We start from the raw sequence: 27,563 nt of genomic DNA, 5'->3' as shown, positions 1-27,563 counted from the left end.
ACTCAGATTGGATTACTGGCTGGGCAAAATGGGAAGGTGCCCAGGGCCCCTAAAAGCCACAGGGTTACTCCATATTGTTTGGGTCTACATCATTTAATTATTTGCACTTAAAGCAGAAATTTGCACCAGAGGACCCTGGACTTTAGCCTCCATCTTGCAGCCGTGTCCTGAAGCTGTTTGTATGAAATCTCAGTTTAATACCAAAATCATATTAGTTTGTACTGAGCTCATTTTGTTGTGTTTTATCAAATTGCCTCAGATTTCTAAGTTAAGTAATTAACTAAACCTGAGGTAAGGTTGTATTAGTGTAGAATAGGAGAGCTAAAAAAAAAGGATCAAATGAACAAAAATGACATTCATTAGGTCTGGTAGTGCCTCTTTTTAATAACAGATTAACTGATCATACAGGGAGGAAGAGGGGCTTTGACACGAGTATATCACTGATTATTCAACATTTGCTTATTGATATTATTTATTTTCTCTTTTGTTTGTAAATATGTACATAAATAACTCTGGGAGTGGGATACTGAGTGAGTGATATTTGAGATGGAGAAGGGAAAGGAGGAAATAAGTTTATGTTTTGTCCTGTTCCTTTTTGGATATGTGGGGTTGTTAGTTTTTGCTTTGTTTTGTTTTGTTTGTTTATTTTGTTGTGTTCTATCTTGTTTTGTTATTGTTTTGAATATTTTGTTTTGTTTTTGTGGCTTTTTCCCTCACGTCCTAAATAAAAAGATTTATTAATTCATTCATTGAGTAAAACAGTAAGAAAAAAAAAGCCCTGTATTACATCCTAAAAAGCTTGCTATGACAGAAAAGTAACGGAACTAGTACATGTTACCATTAGAGAAGCTGCTACAACAAGATTATTGACATAACTTAAAGAAAAGTAACAAAAAACAAACGAAAGCTAAAATCCTATGTGTAGCTGGGGTAAATGAGGGCCCTCAGGAGCTTAATCTGACCATTGATTTGACAAGGTTAATGCAAGACGCAGCTTTTGCTTTAGTCCAATAATAGTTTTTTTTTTAAACAAAAAAACAACAACAACAAAGAGCAGAAGAAAAAGATTTGCCAAAGCATCTTCCACATACTGGCACCAGAATGAATAAAAATGGACCTGACAGCTTTCTGTGATGTGTGTATATTGTGTTCATTTTACACTGTATTTACACACTGCTTTTCTCTCTGGTACACAATCTATGCACAGTTCTGCATTTGAACCTCCATTGATCTTGAACATTTTTCTGACTTTTGTGGTTTGGAAATGCAAATGCTGGATTTAAATATCAGCTGATGACAAGTTCTGACCAAAAATCACGGAGCCTGAAATACCAATCAGTCACTGCTGCTCTAAACAGAACTCTATGTAACCAAAGCAAGAATGTAATCACAAAGAGAAGTTAATGCTTTTATATGTATGCAGAACTTTTGGACCAAAAAACTTAAATACTGTAGAAAGTGTTCATACTAACAACCACGATCCCATACTGTTGGAATGATGAAATTACAACCTACACAGATGGTCCAGTAGGTTTGAGATGCACAGTGGAAACAATAATCTCCATTAAGCTGTTTTCTGTGGCTAATTGATATTATACCACAGTGATTTAACCTTTTAGGGACCGTTTACATCTTCTGTAAACACTTTTTTCTTGGAAATCTCCTCTGATGCACAGTAAGTGACACCACAGCCACAAGCACTCAGCACCAAACATGAAGACAAAATAAAAACACTCCGCCACTTAAAAATATTGTATGTTGTGAAATGAAATGATGCGAGTAAAAGGACATAAAAAGTGCCATTGTTCCTGCGCCGGAGCTGCTCTCAGCTGAGATACAGCAGGTCGCATTGAGCAGTCGTCCACTCTCCATATGGCTTCAATGGAATTTATGTTGGGCAGGCACCAATAAGCCAAATCTAGTTAGCAACATTATATCATTGGAGCCAAATCTAATTTCAGCCACAGTGTGTTTTAGTTGTCAGGGACTCCCCCCCGCACCCACTCTCTCCACTTCTCTTCTTCATCTTCTGTTCTCTCCCTCTCTGTCCATCCGTCCATCCCACTATCTGAGTGTCACCTGCCCTCTGAGCTGGCGACGCTTGGTCTCGGCCTTAGCGTGAGAGCCCCATTACCCTGACTGGAGGCTTTGTTTTCCCTGTGAATCTGCGAATGAGTATGTGTGTGTATGTGTGTGTGTGTGTGTGTGTGTGTGCTGCAGGAGAATGTCAGAGAGACGGTGATTTGTTACATCAGCAAGCATTCCAGCTCTGAGATCCTCCGAGTATATGTGAGGAGACACATGAAGAGGGAAAAATGTCTTGTTTGTTGCTTTGCTTCCATCTAAATCTATTTTAGTACATTATCATATGGCAAACTGCGTAGATGAAAACAGAACTGTGATAAATAGCTGTGCATAAATAATGACATAGACTGAGCTGGAACTAATTGTTTATAAAAGTTTGAAAAGTTTGCACAGAATTCACTCAGCAGTTGCATGGAAACATATGACAGAGAAATAGATGAGGGGATTGTGTGTATAGGTGAGGTAAGAGAGTGTGAGTGTGAGTGTGTGTGTGTGTGTGTCTATGGGTGCATGTTTGCAATCAGGTTCAAGGTCTAAGTTAGCTGCTGTGTGTGTGTAAGCGCTGGGGCCACAGCTCCCAGCAAAAAGAGACACTGAGCAAGATACCATCTGCCTCTGCCCATCTAAGTCTGAACACACACACACACACACACACACACACACACACACACACACACACACACACACACACACACACACACACACACACACACACACACACACACACACAGAACCTTTACACACACAGTATACAGTTCGATTCACAACGGAAAAACTTTAAGTGCACATACATTAACATAGAAATCCCACCAGCTGTATATAGCGAAATGAATGCCACAAAAAAAACAAAAACGTGTCATGTGTGAATCATATGTAGTCAGAATGACATGCTGACTCTTTCCTTGTTCCAACAGAAAGCCACACGAAATCAGATCTTCAGATTTTGGGCCAAACAGCACTTGCAATGCTTGTGTAAAAGTCCTACAAAGCATAAAAGGCCTGGTGCTCCACATCCCTGCATGGCTCATATATTCCTCCATATCTCTCCATAGATGGATGGAGTTCTTGTGTACACAAGAATAGGATGTGATGTGGTTTGCATCAGTGATAACATTTTAGGTTATGCATGCGTTCAGATTTGTTTTATAAATCACACCCAGAAAAATTAAGATGCAAACTGGAACCAAAAATGTTTTTTCAAAGCGATGCCATGGAAGAACATATTTTAGTTCCACAAAAAAGCTTTTAGCCTTTTAGCAGAAGAAGTTTTTTTTCTTGACATGATTCTCTAAAGGTGACTCAAATAATAATCAAAAACAAGTTTGTTCAGGCACCACATGTAGTGCTCCACAGAACTCTAGTGAAAACAGGTTCTTTAAGGAACCATTTTCAAGATAGTTCTTTGTGGATTCACCTGGTTTTATATATATATATGTATAGTATATATATAACAACAATCCAAAACATCATAATTGTTTAAAGTCAAATGCAAGGATTTGCAACATTTGCAGCCTTTTCCATTATAACACATTTAATATTTTGGGTTCTGGACTGTTGGTCAGACAGAACAACATATTAAAAGATGCAGCTTGGGATTTGATAAACGGTGATGACCAAAAATTTATTCAAATGACTGAGACAATTATCTGCAGGTGAATCGATAATGAAATCATCATTAGTCAATGGAATATAATCTGCTTCTCTGAACATTGAAAAGTGTTATATAGAAACAAACCATCCTCTATATGTGTTTCCAGAACAGCTTTTATATGAACAAGTGTATGTCTTTGACCAAGAGTAGTTCCAATGTAAAGTACTGGCAGAGAGAAGAAAGTGTCTGGATGGGTAAGTGAGAAAAAACAAAAGTTGTTTTCAGAGAGGGTGAACCAAGCCTTTAAACTCTTCATGTAGAGCCAGTATTAATACGGCCCACTTCTTCAATAAACAGGTTATTGAACAAACTGTATCCATAATGCTGTAACCAAGATAGATGACACTAACGGAACCAGGTTCTGTTTTTTCAGGAAACCACAACTCCTGGCCATGCAGGGCTCTCTCCTCCTTAGAGCAGACACAGGAACATTTCCTATATGTTACAGTGCAGAAGTGCTGTGCTATTAGATTAGCCTACAGAGACTGAAGCCTTTCTGTCTGTATGAATGGATGGTGGAACCAACAAGTCCATCACATTCCCTGTGGATGATGTCTTCAGCATGGCTCAAGGCGCAGGAAAGAGCGTGTGTGCGTATCGCGGGTGTATTTTGATGTAATGTGATCAGTAATGAATTTTGTGTTGCATTAAAGGGGTGGAGGGGGGCAGAGAGAGGATGTGCTGGCGGTGGCGGTGGCGGTGGGGGGTGGGTGAGAACAAGAAGCAACTGACTAGTAGTGTCCGGGAGTCTCCAACATCTAATCTAATGAAGAAACACAGAGAGGGAGATGAGGAGGGATGGCAGTAAAAAAGAGTGATGAGAAGAGAGAGAGAGAAGAGAGAGAGAGTCTACAAATGAGGTTATGTCCTAACAGAGAGAGAGAGAGTGGGGGACTGGGCTAGATATGGCCAGGGACGGCTGCTGGGGAGGGGGGGTTGATAGTCGATGCTAAATCCATTAGGCCCTTGTGACCCCCCCACTCCCCTACCCCAACAACCTCCCCTCCATACCCCACCCCTGTGGCTGCCTCTATGAACCCACCCCCCCACCCCACCCCCGAGCGCGTGCACACAAACGCACACACACACACACACACACACACACATTTAAATCAAAGAAGCTCTTGTTCACTTAGGGGGTGGAGGTGTGGGGGGTGGGGGGAAGAGCACTGCCGCTTCCTAAACGAGTTAACCATTTGGATTGTCAGGGCCAACGGCATGTCTGCTGCACGCAGGAAGGCAGGAAGCCTCAAAGTGAAGCAAGCCGTGTGCAGATATGCCAAAAACTATGCACACAGACAACCAGAACATCCTACTGGTGTTGAGATAATCCATCACTGGACCTTGACCTGGCAGCACTGGATGCTGGGTAATGCCACGGTGAGGAAGTCAGGCTACCTAACAGGACACTTAGCTGCACTGGAAACATTTATAATGAGGTTTAGAATGACTTCAAACAAGAAAACAGTGACTCAGATCACTAATTCTCTGTGCATGGAAGTATCACGACACGCTGCTACAAAGCCTGTTACATGTACTGTAGAACTGCAGTGCTCATAAAGCCATTATTTTCTATCATTATAAGACATTATCTTGCTGTGACGTGCACAAATTTATATGACAGACAGACAGACATACAGACAGACAGACAGACAGACAGACAGACAGACAGACAGACAGACAGACAGACAGACAGACAGACAGACAGATAGACAGATAGACAGATAGACAGATAAATAGATACTTTATTCTTCCCTTTGAGGAAATTCAAGGTATCCAGTAGCTTACATAAGTTGCATTTAAGAGAAATAGGGGAAATAATGTGCAAAATAATGTGCAAATTGTGCTGGTACTTCAGATGTGGATGACCGTTCCATTAAAAGAGAGCTTCATGATTTTGTCAGCAGTCATGAGCCTATGTGGATACTGATAAAAGTTCTGCCTGCTGAATTAAGTCCTCCAACTTGTAAGACCGTTTCCAAACTGAACTGAAACATGTTTGCAGTAGGTGTAATGAAAGACAAAATTCCCCATCTACGTTTTGTAAAAAATGTTATTAAAATCAATCTGAAGCTAACATTCAGAGTTTGCCAGATCAAGTAGATGTGCTTTTGGTATGAAATTCCCACTCTGTGTTTCAATAAGCGCTTCCATGCCAAGTTATGCTGGGAGGACACTAACAAAAAAGGGGATTTTTATATTTGTTTCCAAGAACATAGTTCTGGATTAAAATATTGATTATATTAAGCATTTCAAGATATCTGCTTTATTGGTTTACCTCAGACTACTGAGGCCTCATATTAGTTTAATATAATCTTCTCAGTACAACTCTGTGCATAAACATTGTGAATTTTAGTACAATGTTGTCTTGACAACAATACAGAGACAGATCACATTACTGAGAATGCACAATTAAGAGTTATGCATAATTCAAAGTGCAAATAATCAAAAACAAACAAACTTTAAAAATACGACAGTCCTACATGATGATATCTACGATTAGATTGTGTAAACTATACATAAATGACACAATCTGTTGACACTGTATTCATCTCCCTTATGGAAAAGTGAACAGGGTGCTTCCTAAGACTGAGATTAATGGAAAATGGTTATAAGAATTGTTTCAAGTCTGATTTCTTTCGCACAAATGTCCTTAGTAAGAACAGAGTGTCAGTACAGGGGACACTGTGCATTCCATGTTTTTTTCCTTTTAGAATCAAAATGTTTATATTTGATTAAAAAAACTCATGACAAATCCAGACTGGGGTAAAGTAACCTGAGGAAGAACAATGTCATTGTGGTAACAAAAGGGCTCACTGCCCTAAATTACAACCCTTAGGTGACAAATAAAGAGAAAATAGAAGAATGGAATATTTATTCATGAAGACACCTTTTCATGTAAAAAGCTTTGTATATGTGCATGCATGTGTGTGTGTTTCAGAGAGAGCAAGAGTGTTTTGTGTTGTCTGTCCTCTACTGACCTGTAGCAGAGCCTACTATATCCCTAGAGGGGGACTCAGACATGGCATCAGCCAGTCTCTCTCGCAGTCCTTCGTCACTTGCGTCTGCTGACCCAATGTTGTGCCGCGGCACGCCAAAGCTCTCTGGCCAGCTCCCACATACCTCCAGCATAGTCACGCCACGTCCATCAAACGGCCCTGTGAACACACACACACACACACACACACACACACACACACACACACACACACACACACACACACACACACACACACACACACACACACACACACACACACACACACACACACACACACACACACACGTCGTCAAGATTAGTATGATTACCAAATAGATAGCAAGATGGAACAGTAACAGCTGTGCCAGTTGTGTAATGTAATTTAGGGATGTCCTGAGCTGATCAGCAGGAGGAGGTTGGGCTAGATCCAGACATTTTTAAGCTGAATTTTATTCAGCGTCTGTGTTTAGAAACTCCTCTCATGAAGCTTTAGAAGTGCGCTTTTACTGTTTTACTTGTTCTAGTCGAGGTCCACCATGAAGTGAAAACACCATTGTGAGGTTCTATTCTGCAAAAACAGAACTAAGTAAAGCAAGAATCAAAGTGTAACAAAAATGAATTATGAAGTCTGAGTCTCAGTAGAATATTTTAGTAAATATATGAAAGCCTTACAGCAAAAGAATAAGTCCTATATAAAGTATCAGAAGATCTCCATATCAGGTTGCTCAGTTTACTTCTCAGTCAGCAGTAACAGCCTGTATGTCACTAATTAAGGGCTAATTCGCTGCATATGCTACTGTGCTGAACAGTTTATCTTTTCATTTTATATAAGAGGAGGAATGACATAGAAAAACATTTTATTTTATTGTTTTTTGATTTTAGAAAATAATTTTTGAACTTACAGATGAGACCTTCTTCAAAACCATCTTTCCTCTGTAAAGACATTACCATTTTCACGTTTTCTGAATATACTGGCCAAGCGTTTCTCCCCTGCATATATGCATTTGCTTGACACTAGTTCCACTGGATTCCTACAGATTAGCTGTGTTGCCGTCAGAATCTCACACACCTAACAAACAACTTGTAAGCACAACACAATCTTCATGCCTGTCAAGCCAAATCCACACAGACCTACACTGCACCTTAATCTGTTCTCCTTTCTGTCTGCCATATTTTCTGTAATCAGAGAGATCTTGCACTTTGGAGCCAGAGAGTCTGCAACCTGCTTCTGTGTGTGTGCCTGTGTGTGACACACCATGCAGCTGGGCAAGCAGGCATGCAGACACTAAAACAACTGGTTTATTCTATTAGTGTGCTCATTTGACTGGGTTACAGTGCATGCAAGCTCTGAGAGGTGATAAAGGACAGCTTAGCAGTGGTATTAGTAAGGTGCTCCTGTGTCTCAGCATGTTGAAAAACAATGCAACAAAAAAGTCTTATCATCATCATGCCTTCAACTCTGCATATCTGCATCTGTCCTCGTGACGCCCAGGAAATACAGAAGCATAGACAGCAGTGCACAGGAAATCACTGAATCAAACAAGCACATCATCTCCACAAGATCCTTTTGACTGTTACTGTTGACTGGTGGGAAGTCCTGCATGAGCAGTGAATCGAACATGAAAGGAAGACTGAAACATTTTGTGAAGTTTACAATAGGTCATAAAGAGGTCGTATTGGGACGTATTTAGCTGAGGTTAGCACAGCAAGACTAACGAAGAGTGAAACTACCAGCATAGCAGTTATACCTTCCAGCTATTTCTTGACAAATACCCACTAAGTGCAGTGAGTACATGCAGCATCTCAAAGGTCCTGTCCTCATAGTGGGGTCAGTGAGTTGGAAACCTGTAAAAAATTAGGTTAGCTATGTTGCTAATGTTCTTTAGCTAAGCTTATTGAGCATACCATGTCAATATCTGCTAAATTAGGAGGCAATCAGCTCCAGCAAATTACAAGCACAAAAAAACAACAGCGCTCACAAAAACCTCAAGTTAGGCGCCCCGGTAGCTCTTTAGCTCAACAGGCGGAGTGGGCGACTCACAAGGGGTTATATTCCCTGACACAGTGGTCATGGGTTCAAATCCAGCCCATAGCCCTTTGCTGCGGGTCCTTCCCCGATTCTTCACCCCACATTTCCTGTCGTTCTCTCTCCACCATACTATATAATAAAACATAAAAGGCAAAAAAAAAATAACTCCAGTTTATTTGAAGCGCTGCAGCGACAGTACTGACAGGAACTTACTGAAGAGCTAAAACTACTTCTGTATTAGCTACTCTTCATTGGCTCTATGTAAAATCCAGAGTAACATTTAAAATCTGGCTCTAAATGACCAACCACCATCTTATGTTAAAGATGTTCTTGTACCGTATTATCCCACCAGAAAATTCAGCTCTCAGACGCTGACTCAGGGTTCCTCTCCTGTAGAACCAGCTCCCTGTTTGACTCAGGGTCATTTCAGGTGACCCTCAACATCCCTTAGTTATGCTGCTATAGGCCTAGGCTGCTGGGGACATCCCATGATGCAGTGAGAACCTCCCCTCTACCTTCCTGTCCTTCAGACTTCATACATTTTTATTCTGCCACTGAATGTCAATAACTTAGTGTCTTTTCTCTCCTACAGTTAATGGTTGGCCATTTGTTTTGATACGCCTTTGAACACAGACTGGTCAACTGGTTTTGCTTGTACAAAAGTGTCACAGTACATTCTCAGGATGCCTGACACCTCACTGTGCCTCTACTGATTACCATCATCACAACTGTCCTCCATGTTTTCATTCACAGAGTGACTCCTGCCAGTGCAGAACTGTGTTGATGATAACATGTGCATGAATTATGATGTTACTATTTGGACTGAGGCTGTGTTCCAAAAACTCAGACCTGTACCTGATTTAGGATCACATGTTGAAGTGCATTGATTTATTTGTTTTTTCCTTTACTAGTATTACTGAGTCTTTGTAATCAGGTTTATTCACTCCTTCCCTCTAGGTCTTATTACCCCATCAAGGAATGCGGTCTGTCTATCTGTCTGTTTTAAACATTACTCGAAAACGGACAGACAGATTTGAATGAAATTACCAGGGAAGGTCAGAAATGACACAAGGACCAAGGGATTAGATTTTGGCAGTGATGCGGCTTATAGTCTGGATCCATGGATTTGTTAAAGATTTCTGTATCAGTGCGAGATAGCGTCCCAGCGTCACTGTAACTATGACAACAAGTGAACACTATGTCAGCTGCCAGTTGAATATCACATCGTGATCCTACTACAAATCCACCACTGCAGACCACTGATTTTTTAAAAAGATTTCCTTCACTGGGAATCATACAACAACTGAGCATCCTTGGTGGAGTATTGTGCTCTCCGAGTGCTTTTCATGTTATATTTAACTTCACTTGTTTTCTTCTTGTAGGACTTTTTGGAGATTGGATGATAGGCTTTGAGCTGTTGCTAATCAAGATACAAACTGAAAGATAAGGCTCTTTAGTGACATCTGGTTCATCCTACATGTGAAGCTGCGGAGGCCACCATCATAATACCTTCAAAGCAAAACACTTCAGCTTGTGATTCTAGTTTTTCAAAGTATTGCACTTACATGTGCTGAACGCTCCCATCTTTGCTTTCTCTCACAACTACAGTTAGAACATTAGGATATATTGTAGCTATCTTTTTGAACTAAAGTAAAATTAAGTGAAATTTGTCTTTAAAACACATGCTGGAAGTAGAGAAAGTAGGATGGACACATCTAGAGGGTGTGTGGTAAATTTGAAAGACGAGGCAGAGAAGACCAGCACACTGCAGTATTCACTTTCTGGATTAAGTATCAGAGATAAACAGGATCGTTTATTTATTCATCTGATGATGCTGTAATTTGTTATACTGAATTAAATTCACTGTGCCAAATTATTAAAATGAGCGTCACAATATTATCATGAAGGCCTGAGTATAAAGTGCTGAAAACCCTACCATCTAACCACAACTCTGCCACACTAGGACTTATGTAAACTTCTTTAAAAAGGTTGATAAAAATACACAGGCATGTAAAACCTCAGCTGGATTTTTTAGTGGGTTGTACCTCTATAAGCAATGAGCCATACTTTATTCTGCAACACTAAGCTGTCTTGTCCAGATGGGCCTTTACAGCTACAAAATTCAATTCAGTCTTTACAAAGACACACATTCATATTCCCGTTATTCAGTATTAAATCAGCCGGTGTGCAAGACATAATAACATCATATCACCTCGAAGGAAAAAACACTGGGTTATTTTTTGACGTAAACACACACACACACAGACACACACAGCCTATCTAACAGGCTACCATGGAAGGCTTTGAAGGAAAGCCTACTGACACTAAAAGGGAATCCTTACAAAAATCAATCCCACACACACACACGCTCACACACACACACACACACACACACACACACACGCACACACGTGCACAGACGCTCCTTCTGAAGTGAAGTTATCAGGAAGCTAAGCCACGATGTGTGTGAGAGTGAGTGTGTGTGATTGTATGCTTTTGGAGGTCGGCTTGTGTTATCACAGTAGGGAGCATGGAGGCCCGTGCAACCTCTCGCCCCAGCATTAGCACCTGTCACTGGGCTGCAGCGGAGCTGAGATTGGCCAGGCCTCGGGGCATATTCACATATACAAACACACACAGTAGTCTGCTTCCTGATAGCCAGTGAGCCAGGCAGATCAAAGGTTTTGACTGTTGTAACTTTTCTGGATGATAAGAGCTTGGCAGAAGGTTAGGAAGAGCTTGAGGTTTATCAGACCAGGCTTTGAACAAGATGGGTATTTGAAGGCCGATACTGATAGCTTTAGACTGAAATTCCTGATGTTAGTGCTAAAGTTCAGTAGTTTTTAATCTGTTACAGGTCAAAAACTATTTCAATATACATTCATCCTTTACTAGAAATAACTAATTTACATTTGCATTACTGACAAACTAGCTTATGGATAAAATATCTTCAATAAAAGTAATCAAAATCTACATTCCAACATGCAATTTGAGCCTTCAAAACAATTAGTTTCCACTTAATATTCAAACATTTTCTTGCAAAATCACCTTTTTGTGTGTCATCTTGGCAGCGTTATCTTCCTGAGCCATTAACAGTGTTTTGTACTAAAGAGACAGTAACTTTCAAAGTGACTCCCTCTCTTTGAATTACTGTATCTGCTAAAGGCTGCTATTAGCCTGTTGCTAAAACCGAACTGCTAATAGCTTCAAATGAACCTTAGACTGTGATTTTTTTTCTTTTTGCTCACAGTGAGCTGTTTTCTGCTGCTGGAACTTGTGGGCCATTTTAGGGCGGGGTTTGATGTTGATTGGTTAGAATTGGAGAGGACAACACGTGCCATTTTTCTTCACTCTCAATGTCGTTGTTAAGTGGCAGACTTCTCTTTGGAACACTATCATCAACAATTTAAAACCCATTTGCACATAACAGATCTCCACTGTTTCCCATGTTGTATAAAACTGGAGTTATGTTCGTAACTATTATTTATTGTTGTATTGGCACACTCAGTGTTATTGTTGTGGTCAGAGCTGTGGATTCTACACTACACTACAATGGAAACAAAATGAGAGGGTTAAAAGGTCCACTGCTGTAAATGTTCACGCCACCCCGTCCTGCCCCGAATTCTTGCAGTAGAAAACACCCTAATGAGGACTAAGGATTTTCTCCTCCATCACATTAGGAAGGGATCTCCTTTTTAATGCGCATCACAGCAGTCAGTAACTGTTTCAGTGTCACTGTAAGAATGCACATGGTTTTAAAGATACATTTGAATCAGTTTCTTAGTTGTTCGTGCTATTTTCTTATGTCTTATAAATATACTTCCAACAACTTGACACTCTTCCATCCTATACTCTTCCATTGAACAGTACCTCAAGTGACAGCGATTCCAAAATGGTGGTGACCTAATACTGCCAGTGAGACCAAAGGTTTCAACTGCTTGGCTCACTAGTGACCCAATATTGTGCCTGAATGCATGTTGCATATACACAAACAGACGACAGAACCTGCTGCACTTTCCACTGAGGAGGCCTGTAGACATTACTTTGGGTTCAGTGTCTTGCTCAAAGACTCTTCGGCACATGAAGAGGACAGGGATAAAACTGTCAACCACACAATTAGTGGATACCCCCTCTGCCACCTAAACCCACTGGTAGTAATAGTCAAGTTCTGACAAAGAAAAATAGCAATGAGTGTGCCTATGTTAATGTGATCTCATTCAAATTTTGAAAAAGTTATAATGAATGACTGAAACTAACCTGATCTATCCACTGTATTGATGTGAACAGGACACACGTCTCTCATTGGCATCCATGGTGTTTACTGACTGATGCATTTTTTTTTTCTAATTTCTGTCTTTAAATCTTTGGAAATACGAGGATGTAATGTTGGTGGGAAGAAGATTGTTGTTTTTCACTCCATCATGTTAAACCCTGGCAGGATTAAAAGCCACTCTCCACCCAGCTGCTAGCCCCCACATACCGGCCCTACTTATCCCTCCAGCCAGTGCTACTTTCCTTCAAGATTTAATCACTGCAGTGGGTTGTTTTCACATCACCTCTCAAATACGGTACATCTACCAACATTTACGCTTTAACACAATATTGTGGAGCATTCGATTTGATGGTGTTCACTTAGCTTCTATTTTACCAGCAGACCCGGTTTAAATAAAAATTGAGCATATTAACGAAAAAGACGAAAGCAAATGGCCTAAAATAATGTATTCTAAACTGAAGTGTTTCACATCAAGTTTTGGAACCCAGGCTTCTGACATCATAAAAGTCATCAAATAAAATTTGTCTTGGGCCCCAAAACACCACTACTGACACTGTAAAACCTGTTTCTGGTTGTGCTAATGATCAAATCTCATTAACACATGCACATGCAAGACCCTACTAATGAACAGGTGGTATGCATCAACTTGTAATGAGCAATTTACAGTAAGTAGTTTGGCTAGTGTGGTTAATCAAACCTGAAACACTTAAATGGGAAAACATCTGAAAAACGCAACACAGATTTAGGTAACAAACATAAAAATGTTCTTGCAAGAGGCTCACTGAGCTACTGAAGTTAGCCTGGAGGCTCCTGGTGGACCAAGTCAACTAAACTAAACGTCTTATTATCCATGCAGACATGTCTTCACCTTAAAGATCTAGAACTGAACTGTTTCTCACAAGGTGGTTAGAAGTCTAAACACACACACACCGCACACGCACGCACACACACACACACACACGCACGCACGCACGCATGCACGCGCACACACACACACACACACACACACACACACACACACACACACACACACACACACACGTTTGTTTTTCTATACTGGTGGGGACTTACCATTGACTCCCATTCATATCTAACTCCTAACCCTTACCCTAACCCTAACCCTAACCATCACCAAATCAATGCCTAACCCTAAACAAACGTTTTTGCACTTTTACATTTTTTATTAACAACAACATGGCCAAGAAAACGGTGTTGCCACCCGTGGGGACCTCATTTTAGGTCCCCACCGTAAGACAAGTCCCCACCTTTATAGCAAATAGTCAGGTCAAAGTCCCCACCGGTATAGCAGAAACAAGTACACACACACACATACACACACACACACACACACACAGACAGACAAGTGTGTACAGGTATAATGTCCTGAGTGCTCATGCCACTGTATCTGGGTTACCTGTGCAGTAAAGAGGCTAATGCCTGGTTAGTACTAATGCAATTAGACTTTAGTGCGAGGGGCTGATCGAACTAATTATTTTATTATGGGGGCTGTATAATATGTAATGGTGTGTGTGAGTGTATGTGAGAGTGGGTGTGTACTCAATTGTTTATACTAGGCAGTGAGGCACTGGGAACACAGGGACAGTCTGCTACTAACAAACACATCGTAAATCAGGTGGTAGTTCAGGTGGGAAATACACTGAGTTACGAGTTTATGAGGCACACCTCTAAAATCTAATGTGATCCAATACAACAGCTCTGGAAAAATTCTGTTTTTGTGTTCAGTTGCACAGAGATGTCATCTCAAGTACAGGTAATGGAAACGTTATATTAGATCGTATTTTATGAAGGGGTAAGATCTGCACCTTCACAAACGTTGAAGTTACAGTGAAGACCATAACACTAGTGACAAACAGATGGTAGCAATGAAATCCAACAAATGCAAATATACTGAAAAAGAGTTAATCATGTTTTTCCTCCAGGAAACACAAGACGTCATGTGACAGTATGGACTGATGGCTTAAAACTGTGTCAAAGTTGCTGTATACTAACTCATTGGACAACCCTGTAAACCCTGTTTTTTGATATATATAATTGTGTTTTCATCTGCTGTTTTAAATGTCTTTGTGATGCACTTTGAATTGCCCTGTTGTTGAAATGTGCTATATAAATAAACTTGCTTGCTTGCTGTCTCCTACAAAATGCATCTTTCGATAAAGAGGGTGGAGAAAAGAACCGTTGGTATGCAAGTCTAGATGTGAGCAATGCATTGTCCAAGTTTTACTTTAACAGAATTAAAACTAAGAACCAATCCACTATCCCTTCTGTTAGCACTGACAAAACCAAGAAATCACAGAGCTGTATTATCTCATCAGTGTCTCATAAAAAATGTATCTAAAATAAAATTAGATTTTGTTTTTGTGTGCAAACAACCACTGTAAAACATTGTTGCCTATTTTGCAAAAACCTGTTTCATGGTAACATCTCCCATCAGTCGTGCTATGTTTCCATTCTTGATACCAAGCAGGCCGTACAAACAAAAACAGTTTTTAAAGTTATTAGTGGGACTGAATTAAATCACAGAAGGTATTTTTATGTGATCAGATGCCTTTCTTTCAGAATTATGTAATTCTGTTGGACCAACGTCTTTTACTTGTGCTTGTCAGTTTTATTTACCAATGTAATTTTTAACACTGTAAAAATAGTTGGTCCAACCCAGTTACATTAGGTCTAAACTGACCCTTAAAAGTAAGTGGAATCAAACCGAATTAATTATGCTGACACAAAATTGTTGGTCCATCGTACATTACAATGTACCAACAAATTTAATTTTCTTTTACTTGAAAGAGTTATTTTCCAGTTTTGATTTTATTAGTATATTTCTGTATCATGGAAGTGATAACTTACTCATTAACTGTAATGTGTATCCCAGACTACAGTCTTTCTCTAAATTTGACGTAGCTTTGAGGACTTCATCTGAAGCATTCTGCCATCTTAAATATAAAAAATGTCTTTCATGGCGTAGCAGCGAGGAGAGGACTACTGGAATAGGACAAGGAATACACTGACAGTGAACATTTTCCAGAAAAGCTTGGTGTAGTTTTCTTATTTTGATGAAAATCACAATCTGAGTGCATTTGTTACTGTGAATCAGATGTAGATTAATGTAGTTTTTGCCAACAGGACTGCATTATGCAGCTGTGGGCAAGTAGGAAGCTGTATCATATCAGAATCAGATGGACTTGATTGTAAACAAGGTTGGTTGATGTAAGCTTTGTACGTCAGTCTAATCCTATACTCTGTGTGTATTTCAGCAAAGTACATTCATTCATACTGAAGTACAATGACACTATTCACATGCTATACAGAAAACTTCATAAAAACACACTTTTAATAGACTTTCACACAGACGCACACTTCTATGACTGTGCTGTGAACCCATACTGACATCCCTTCAGGCTGTGTGTGTCCGTGTGTGTGTCAGAGAGATGGAGATCGAGAGAGAGTGTGTCTCTGATATCCTCAGGGAAACACTGAGAGTGCTAGCTAGCTGGCGGAGTAGGTTTGTGGTACGGGGTTAGTGTTAATGGAGATGTAAGCTCATAGGATTAGCACCCATAGGTAGGCATGCATGTGTGTGTGTGTTCTTGACAGGCAGGACCTTTCTTTCATTACATTAAGGCCAATGCTTCTAAATCATTTACTCCCTTTCCAGTCTCAGTGGTGTCAGCTAAGTGTTAGTAATCCCCATCAATATTGGGGTCTGCCTTAAGGCACTTTACTCACTACCACACACGCATACACACACGCACACACAAAACATATGGCATTTAGATATGAAGACGCATTAACCTGTATGCAGTTAATTTCAGTCCACAGACTACTCCAACATACGCGCGCACACACCCACACACACACACATACACACACACACACACACACTTACCACCCACTAAGCTAATTCAAGGCATGTCAAATTAGACAGCAGTAGTACCTTGCTCATTATTAGGCTTTAACAACATGCAGGCTATGACTTGTACGTGTCTGTCTCGGCAGCATGTCATCCCACATTCACATACACACATACACTCTCCCACAGACAAACACCCAGACAGAGGTTTCCTCGAAGCCTAACCTTAAAATTTATGTTCAAAGCCTGAACTCTAAACTGGACTAAACTCTTGCATTCCCACAGACTAAACTGCAGTTTGCTCATATCCAGCTTTACTTTGTTACTGCTGGAGAAGAGCACTAATGCTGCTGCCTGTCATAAACTGATTAAAGATGAAACCTAACGCTTAAATTCAAGTAATAATACAATTATGATTAGCAAACAAGAAAGTGTGAATGCCAACATCCTGCCACGTCCTGTATGTCTACAGAAGTGCTACTTTATGGAAAGTCACCTTAATGGTTGACCACCACTAAATACTACAAGTAAGATGTCATCTGTAGCACTGGAAGGAGTATTTTCATGTTGAAAAAATAACTGGTGGTGCCATAGTCATGTCTTCAAGTATATCTCTGCTAACGGTTAGTATTTAAAGTCTAAAAGACATGGATATTTGCAAGGCAGTGTTTTCAAAAGGTGCAAATTAGTTGTATTATGGGAAATGTAGGATCTAGAGTTTTCATTCTAAACTTGTGACTAAAAGCTGATTGAAATTACAAGGATGCGGTGATGGTTTTAGACACTTGGTGCAGAATAACTTGACTGGCACCTTGTTAGATAAATTGGAAAGCCAGCTGTGAGTCGAGCCTGATCAGGGCCAGCCTCACTAATACCCCGGATGGGAGTAAATCCCTACAGCTGGATTCCATGATCTAGTGAAAAGCAGCATTTTAAATGGCATCGTTAGGAAGGATATGTATAACAATCACATATGAGTGCATTTACTTTTTGAATGGAAAAAAACAAACTTTGAAAATGAACACAATAATAAACATTTCAAGCAGTTGATGTTTATGCGTTTAGTAGGAAATAAGATGGTGGAAGAATAGAAAAACATGACAGTGGGAGGGTTGTTGTATTATACACACATACACAGTATGTGTCCTTTATTGTCAGAGTCTGATGCTTGTGCCATATGCTTGCGTGACACAGACCTGAGTGCTGATGGCACAGAACATACAAGCTCATGTTTGCACACAGATCAGGTAAACATAAATGGGCTGTGTGTGTGTGTGTGTGTGTGTGTGTTTGTGTGTGTGTGTGTTTTCTGGGGGGCTGATTATGCTGGCTTGTTAGATCAAGTGGTTAGCAAACACACAGTGATGTGGGCACCTGAGAGGACTTGCACAAACACACACAACACATCAACCCTGTAAGACACATATCTTTAGGTCCAAACAGGATCTGAGACAGATGACCTAACATGAAACAAATCCATGCCAACGTAGAAAAGGACAACCTTTTCACGGAGTCAGTTTTTTATTTATAATGAACAATTGATGAAAACAAAAGTAAAATAAAAAGTCTAAAATGGGTCAAAGTTTATGATGCAACAGTTCAACACACACCGGAAAATGGATATGTGATAAATGACAGCCTCAACACAAAATGTACGAGCATACAGATAGGAGAAGTAGTCATGGTGATATGGGAATGTTATTGCTCCAAAAAATATGCATTTTAGGAAGAGTCCCAAACATCCTTTGCAAACTGTTCACCTGATATCCAACAAATATGCCTTTTGTATTGGTTTTGAATATTGGCAAGTTGTAACAGAGAATGTGACAAAGATAAATGCCACATCTTCAGGCAAAACCAGATCTTGGACACAATAAGACAAGCATCAAATATCAACTGACAATGTCTATACCAATAATGCTGCATTATTAATATTTATTCTAGAGTTGTATTTAAAAACTTGCATCGTATTTTTCAACTGGATTTAAAAAAACAAACAAAAACATCTGTTCATCTAGATAAGATCAGGTATAGGCAGAAACAACTGACAGACAAATCTTTCAGGAGTCAAATCTAACACAGATAACCCAAAACAGGAACGCATGGTTAACAATGGCCTATGTTCAGCTCACAAAAGAGGAGAGTAAAGAGATGACTGAGGACAGTTGATGCAGGAGACATGAGATGCATTGATATCTGAGATAAAGTTTGGTGTAAGAAAGGATGTTGCTCATTCAGGCTGACTGCAAATTTACACAGTAGCAGAGGAGGAAAGTAATTCAATATGCTGATAGAAAACAGCTGACAGTCATTAGGCAACTTACTGTATCGACATGCTTGTACTCACAATGGTGCAAATAGCGTAAACAGAGCACTCGGCTCTTCCTAACTATTTGAAACCATCTGTAAAGAGCTTTGTGCCCAAATCAGTCGGTAGTTGGTCATGCTGGCATGGCTAGTCCCTAGCCCTAGATGATGTCTTTTGAAGGTTCTACAGCACTAATGAATGTCGCAGGAGAAGGCGGCGTGAAGGTGAAAAGGGAAGGAAAATTAAAGTTGCCTGAGAAAAGACCTCTCCCTGGTCCTTTGTTGGTTTCCAGAGGGCATTAATAATGAGCTAAAGGGGACACTGATTAGAAGGAAGTCATATATTTAACACTAAGCAGACCCCTGAAAGGGTGTGTTTGCTGACAAATGAGCAGGCGTGCTCTGACAGCCTGTATGTATGAACTATATTTGTACAAGTGTGGCATATGTGTGAGCTGTATGACTGTGGTGTGTTTTTGTGCGCATGAATGGAGGAATTCATCACAGGTCAAAATATGGGCACTTGCTTGCAATTACTCTCAGCACTTCTATCAAATCCAAAATTTTGGTCCAGCCTGTGAAAACTGAAAACTCGTCTATTCTGATTACTGGTGCTATAAACCAGCTTTAGAATCACATGTTTATATGTCAATGGTTGTAACCTGTTCTTTAAAGTTATGAAATGAGTGAGAAGATAATTGTAATCTGTTTAGCATCATTGTGTCCTGATTGTGATTAGATATCTTATACAAGTAAACAAGTTTGAATTCAGCCACATTAGATGGTTTTAGATCATGAACTGCCCTTTTAAGGTCTTGTTGCAGCATCTCAATTGGATTCAAGTCTGGACTTTTACTCTACCACTCCAAAACCTTCATTTTGTTCTTTTTGAGCCATTCAGAGGTGAACTTGCCTGTGTTTTTTTGGGTAATTGTCATGTTGTGTACACTATTGGTGCTTGAGCTTCAGGTCATGAACTGATGGTGGATATTCTCCAGGAAGACTTTCTGACAGCGAGAATTCATGGCTCCATCAATGATGATAAGTCATGCAGGTCCTCAAACCATCGCACTACGACCACCATGTTTCACTGCTGGTATGATGTTCTTCTTATGGAATGCAGTATTAACTTTACAACAGATGTAATGGACCCATGTATTCCAAAAAGTTCCACCTTAGACTCAACAGTCCACAGGATGTTATCCCAAAAGTTTTGGGGTTCATCTAGATATTTTCTTTTATTTTTTTTTTGCAAATGCCAGTACATCTTTCTGTTCTTTTTGTCAGGAGCGGTTTGCACCTTGCAACTCTCCCATGGATCCATTTTCTCCCAGAGACTTCCTTATTGTGGAATCATGTAGACGGACCTTGACTGAGGCCAGTGAGGTCTGCAGTTCTTTTGATGTTCATCTGGTTCTTTTGTGACCTCCTGGATTAGATATCAATGTGCTCTTGGAATCTCTTCAGAATGTCGCAACATGTGCTGCTTTTTGAGACCCTTGAGCTACTTCACAATACCACACAGGTTCTATTTAGTGATATTGAGGTTCAACAAGCCTGGCAGTAATCAAACATGAGTGTAGCTGGTGAAATTGAACCCAACTGTTAAATGAATTTGGTCATTTGGCAGATTGGTAGCTAAGGGGGCAAAGGGCAAGAAGTGTCACACTGACAGCATTTGTCACACTGTTAACCCAGAAAATGGAGACGTACATTGTCAGTGGGTAAACCAATACTCTGCTATTTTCTGAAACCTAACCATGCAGTTTTGGTGTATATACCTGAACCAAATAGTGAGTGAAAACTGAATATAAATGGCAAGTGAAAGCAGAACCTAAGTCGAAGAATACTTGTCCTACACAGGATGCAAACCCTGGTGCTTGGGGTAAAGTCTTATTTCTAATGTGATCCTTGATTATACACCCTTATGGATGAACATACGGACAGCTGCAGTGCAGACATGCTCAAATGTGTAGTTGTTTAATACAACTTCTCTACTCCGTGGGAGTCTGTTTGGAGGTGTATGTTAATACAGTCTGTATGTGTTATAGGTTGTATCTCCATATTTCATGCATGCATATTACTGCTAAATATGTATAATGTATAGTACTCTCCTTGTAGTGTAGCGGCCATCGCAAAGTCCATGTGGACTTGAGTTTCGTGGACCTAGTGGACCCTTGTGTACTAGACACATGGAAAGTATAACACTTGACTAACAACGATCTCATGCTACCCAGCTCCCCTCCTTCCACCTTATGTGAGCTTTAAGAAAGTCTTACCTTTCAGGGAAAAAAATGTTTCTTTGAAAATGTAATCGAACATGCATTTTAATTGTATAGGAACATAGCTTTTGGCAGACCATGGCACCATGTTCCCTCAAATGTCAGAACTGTCAGTTGGTCCAAAGTGACAGAATTCACCATAGCTGAACTTCAAGTTAAAGGACTGTGCAAGAATGATTCTCCTTATCAAAGTGATTTCCTTTGGCATATCATTACTGGATAAGTCATAGTGCTCATCTAAAACCATCAAGGTAAACAATTTCTTTCTTTTTCTTGACTTGCCTATTTTAAAACATAAAAGTATTTGCAAATAAATATAGGTTGCAATCAATCAAATTCTGACAATCTGACATATAGAACATCACTATTGGTTCAATAAAAACACTGGAAAGTCTTGATGGCACTGGTTAATTTCTTGGCATTGTACTACTAAAACTGTACAGTGCCCTTAGTGACAAATGTATACTGAAATACTTTAGCTCATAACTTTTTGCTTGGGATGAAATTTTGTTTAATTAATCCAGAAACTAGAATCTATGGGGTTATTCGATATCTGTCTGTTGATGACATGATATCATAGTAACACTATAATTCTTTCTCATTTCTTAAACCACTATTTGAAATGTTTAATAAAATTCTAAAACTACATCTCAGATAAACAAACAGCCAAAGTCATCATTTTCCTGCACCCAGCGTCATCACAGAACCGGTACAAAGCATCTTTCATCTGGTCAGAGACGTGGCGCCCACACAACTAAAACTCCCTTCTGGGCGCTAGACATTGTTTTCCATCAAACCAAAACAAAGATTGGGGAGTGTACACTTCACGGTGCTAGCATGGCCAGCTAATTGATTTCAGGCCGGATCGTGTTGCTGTGTAATGGAGCAGGCTAATGTGATGATGAAGCTGGGATGGTCATGGTGATGACTTTCACAGGGACTCCAGCCTCATTTGTTTGTTTGACAGGCTGCAGGGTTGTGTGTGTGTGTGGCTGTGTTTCTCCATTTGGCATAAAGGATATGGATTAAGCTATAGAGGTGACAGATGATATGTTTACAGGAGAATGTTTGCTTTCTGCACGATATTCAATTACAGGGCTTGTGTGTGTCACCGCATGTGTATATACATCTATGTGTATGTGAAAAAGCGTTTGTGCATGCCTTGTCATCTGTGTGGTACACACCGTGTGTGAAGAGGTCACAGGCCTTTATCAATCACACAACTTGTTCACTTCCTTCCTCACTGTTCGTTTTTTTTTTTTTTTGCCTGAATCTAACCCCAAGACAGCACTCACCACTTATTTTTCCTGGGAAGTGGTCCAATTCAAATCTAAACTGGTGCTATCCACTGTTTACTGGAGTTGCAACACAGCACAAATAAATATCTTTGTGTTATTTTCAAACCAGAATTACTTATATACAATGCTGCTTTCAGCCCCATCCCTAGTAAAAGCTAGGACTGGGTAGTAAAGAAAGGGGGCTGTGGTAGCAGTAGCGCATCCTATGATAGTAGTATGTCACCCTATGATGTCACAAAATTGACCTACACTGGTCATTCACTCTGAAGTATGAAATGAACTACAGTGGCATTTGGCAGGTTCAGATAGAAAACAGTCCTGTGTTAAATCAACAGAAGGAGCTACGTTGGTGCAGCATATTGTTTGGGGTACCGCTGAAACAACGAAATAGGATCCTTGAAGGCTGGTTGGAGTAGATGATATATGAGTTTATCAGAGGGCAGAACCCTGCACAGCTGTTTATAACACTATGAAACAGGATTTACAACTTTGGAAAGTTATTACATTTGCAATAATTATAACTTTTGGAAGGATGATCACAAGGCTGACAGTAGAAATAATCTGTTTATATTACAGTCAAAGTAAGCTACCATAATTGGTGCTTATACGTATTTGATTGACTGATGCAGCACCTTGCAAGATGATGTGGCACCGTACTATGGCAAAAGCTGAGCCAGTTTCCGCGATTCTGCCAGATGAGCCTTCAGAGGGAGACTGGCAACAAAAAGCAGTCCAGGAATTTGCACTGTACATGTGCAGACATGGACAAAATTGTTGGTACCCTTCTGTTAAAGAAAGAAAAACCCACAAAGGTCAATGAAATAACATGAAACTGACAGAAGTAATAATACATAAAAATCTACTGCAAAATTTAAAAAATGAAAAAAGTGACAATTTTGTCCAGATGTGTAAATTGATCAATGAATCTTTAATTAAACAAAATCAACAACTGTGCATTTGCATTGTTTGTATGAGGCTAAAAGGTGAAACGATCGAACTAATCTTCTTAGATTTTTAGTAAATGTAGTGATCACTTGGCATCTAATTTGACTTATTATCCTGCTTTTACAGTTATATGAAATGTACAACATACTTGTCATATATTCTATTTATTATATTGTAATGCAACAACAAATAACTTAATTGACAACTAACCTGATCCTATAAATTATGTACTGTGCTCTTATTTACCCCCCTGTAACACAACGACATTCAGTAGTGCCCCTCTGTCTACTCTGCAGGTTTTTGCTCCCACCGCTTCCATCCTTCCCCTTCTGTCTCCAGAGTCATGTTAACCTGCTTGTTTGCATTGTAGAGTATTTAACAAATCATTTTATCGCTGGGTTGACAAGCAGATATTATTCTCCTTACAGGCTACTATGCATGAAAAAGAACTGATGAGTCGTCTCAAACACAACAAAATCATGTTTATTTTACCCATTTACAGTCAAAGGCGATGCTCATTTTCTAAACATTTATTATAAACTTCTTTAAACGCTTGTGAACGTAGTCTGACAGTTAAACTCTGGAAAAGGTCAACCCTGTAGTAGGACGTAACAAAAACATTTAGCACTGAGCATATCAGCATGACAAAGCAGCTCACTGCTCCCTGATGTTTCTCTCTCTTTATTATCGTCGTCATCATCAACAGACTGCTTTAATAGATGTGCTATATCTTAGCACACTTTACAACATCACTTAGCAAAGGCTTTTTGTTTGCCGCATTTTGATCCATGTTCGAGCCCAAGATGCATTTAATGAGCGCTAGAGTGTAACTGCCTGTGAGTTAGATGCTTTCAGTTGTGATAGAAACCGGTACCTGCTGTTCTGAATTTTATCAGCTGTGTTGCTGCACTGTCGATGACCCATTGATTATCTGTATATTAGTTATACAATGCCAGGACTGGGAAAAAAAACTGACCAGTCGTCTCAAGACCAACCCACTGGGAAATTTCTCAAACTTCCAGATGACCAGTCCATGCTGAAATCTGTTTTTTTTCTTTGCTTCGTTTCTCTGTATTTGAACCCTCACTGAGCTAATAGAGTTTACAAATGCAAATGAAAGCAACTAAAGGTGCATGTTTGTGCTGTTGTCTGTCTGTTTTCTAAGATGCTCTGTGAACAGTGACTGAGGAGGGAGGGAAGAAGTAGTGCGACACTGTAATGCTTCAAAACCTGTCGAGGTCCAAACTACAGTAAAGACAAACAGGTCTCTACAACATTCTGTTTGCAACATCAGAAATTTAAAGTGTATAAAGCTATTCCATGTGGCCGCTGAATTCACAATGAAGAACCGGTCTTAAACGAAGACACTAAATGCAGCAATTGCTTGAATATGAGGATATGCCTGTAAATTTTCAGATAGTGTGTATGATTGACAGAAAAAGTACAGACAGACATTTAAACTGTTTGTTCATCAGATAAAGAGAATTTATCATTGTGCAGAAGTACAACGAAATTTCACTGCTTAAAATGGGTGTGATGTAAGATTGCTGGTTTCCGAAGGTAATCTGTCAGTGAGGGGGCTATGCAACTGTGAGCCGTTCTGATTGAATGAATGACCACCTTAACCCGAAGTAAGAAGATTCTTTACCATCAGCTAAGTGGTTCTGGTGCTTGAGTCTTAGGGTGCTTTCACATCTGTTAGTCCGTTAAAGTGGTTCGTTTGGACCCAAAAGTTGTTACAATGTTGCTAACTTCAACTGGTTCGGTTCGCATTCACACCAGTGTTTTCGCAGTTGAACCAACTACGATGAATGTTATATCTCCCCCCAGTCGTTTGGCGGCGCTGTTCACAAAATAAGGTGTTTTAGATGACGTAGGTGAACGCTGATTGGCGCAGCATGTGAAGAGGGAAAAATCCCGGAAGAAAACATTCCATGGATCGAGGTTTATTCGTAAACAATGAACTATGCTCTCCTGTTCGTTCTTGTTGCCATATATTCGTATCATTGCTTTATGCAGCAAGCACAAATAATGCAGTTGTTCCAGCATGAAGCTCGCATTCGGTACGAGAACATTACACAGTCGTTTTTGGCTACGGAAGCTCCCGTAGACCAAAAAGTCTGCTGCGCCATCAAGCCGGTCCGAATGGAGACAGGTTTGTGTTCTCACCAGGAGCGAACCGAACTGGAGTTCACATAGAAGCGGACCGAGACCACCTTTGAGAGGTGGTCTCGGTCCGGTTCTTTAGTCCGCACCAAAAACATCTGGTCTGCTTTCACACCAGCCCAAACGAACCGTACTTGATGGTGTTGCAGACTCTGGTCCGCTTTAAGCGGACCAAAAGACGTATGTGTGAAAGCACCCTAACTTTGACCAGGGAGCTCCCTGTTTGATTTCTGTTTCCTTCCTCCTGCCCCAGCTAACAGGCTGGACGTAGGCGTGGTGCTGAATGCTGTGGCATCCTGTCTGAAAAGCGAGATGAATATTGTACCGTGCTTGGCTTCCTCTCAGGGGGCTAAATGAAGAGGATTCCCAGCACCAAAGCCACAGCACCGTGTTCCTGGAAATCCTCCACAATCCCATTTGATCTTAACGCCCCGGCTCGCCTAATGTGTCCCTAAGCTGGCCTTATCACACCACCGAGAGCGCCAGAGGGGATAGACTCAGAGATGTATAGTTGCATCACTAGCAGGTTATGGTATGCTAAAGCACCTATCATCTAACCACCTAGCCCCTCACCAGTTGTACAATAAATTAATTTATGGTGCACTCAATCCTATGACAACCACAGGCAGCAGGATGAGAATAAGTCTGACCAAACAGTAGGAAAGTGGGGGTGGACAGAGTGATGGAGAGAGAGAGACAGAGAGAGACAAACAGCCAGCTGAGGTGGAGAGAAAAGCATTATGAAACAGCCGCCCCTACTCCACTAGCCTCTTCATTCTAAGAGAATAAATCCTCCATTATCGTGACTCTCTCTTGGGTCTAAAAGCAAGCATCTTACAGGGAATTAATCGTATTGTGCAGAGAGGAGGGGGAGCCCATTTCATTTCCTCGTCAAGTTTGGGGAGAATTGTATTGGAAGCCAAACAGCCACCTGGGAACAGTCTCCTCTCCTCTTCCCTCTCATCTCCTTGTTTTTCCTTTCCAAAGCCATTTGTCAGGCTGGGCCTCACTCCTCTTTTGTCTGCTCAAACCTCTTTCCTTCTCTGATGTTGTGTCGCCTGGCAATCAAATGAGAACATTCTGATGTAAAGCATCACAATCACTGATTATGAGTGGAACACAGCTTAATTCAGCTATGATTGTCAGTTGATAGCAGTAGTCTGTAGTAGACATGAGAGAAATGGGGAGGTGTAAAGACCTGCCTGACCGAGGGACCAGATTGTTGTGGCCCACGGCATCTGCAAACTGGCAAGGTTTATGGTGTGCTCCCATTCAGCAGTGGTGAGTATCTACTGACAGTAGCTAGAGGAGGTAGCTAGCACAGGGAGGGACAAACCAGGTGACATGCGAAAAATAGCTGAAACAAGCTCTCCAACTCAGAATGTAAGGGGGTTAATGGATCTGCTGCTAACATCTTGGTGCCAGATACCACAGGACACCTTCAGAAGTCTTACAGAGTCCATTCCTCAGCAGATCAGAGCAGTTTTGGCAGCATGTCAAGCACCAACAGTATAGTAGGTAGGGGTAGTCCCAATGTTTTGACTCATCTGTGTATAGTGTACAAGTTGCTTGGCTCTATAAACAGTCTGTTGTGTGGCTTTTGAATCATCAGCCTGAATCTTTAGCAGTGGAAATGGAGGGACTTCAGTGGTAAGACAGTACAGTTTCAGCTGTTCGTA

The 27,563-nt window shown here is 40.4% G+C and overlaps 1 protein-coding gene across 2 annotated transcripts in view; it reads right to left on the bottom strand.

Moving 5' to 3' along the window:
- The window catches only part of bcas3 (BCAS3 microtubule associated cell migration factor), a 418,130-nt gene that overhangs the window by 30,190 nt on the left and 360,377 nt on the right, over nt 1–27,563 (bottom strand). For both annotated transcript variants that reach the window (XM_022195624.2, XM_022195625.2), the window contains one exon: nt 6,718–6,894. In XM_022195624.2, the coding sequence (XP_022051316.1) occupies nt 6,718–6,894 (177 nt within the window). The remainder of the gene's footprint in view (nt 1–6,717; nt 6,895–27,563) is intronic.

The sequence above is a fragment of the Acanthochromis polyacanthus genome, chromosome 13 (assembly GCF_021347895.1).
Source record: "Acanthochromis polyacanthus isolate Apoly-LR-REF ecotype Palm Island chromosome 13, KAUST_Apoly_ChrSc, whole genome shotgun sequence".
NCBI classification, from domain to species: domain Eukaryota; kingdom Metazoa; phylum Chordata; class Actinopteri; family Pomacentridae; genus Acanthochromis; species Acanthochromis polyacanthus.
Note: the sequence above shows the minus strand (reverse complement) of the source record. Positions and strands in the feature narration are given on the sequence as shown.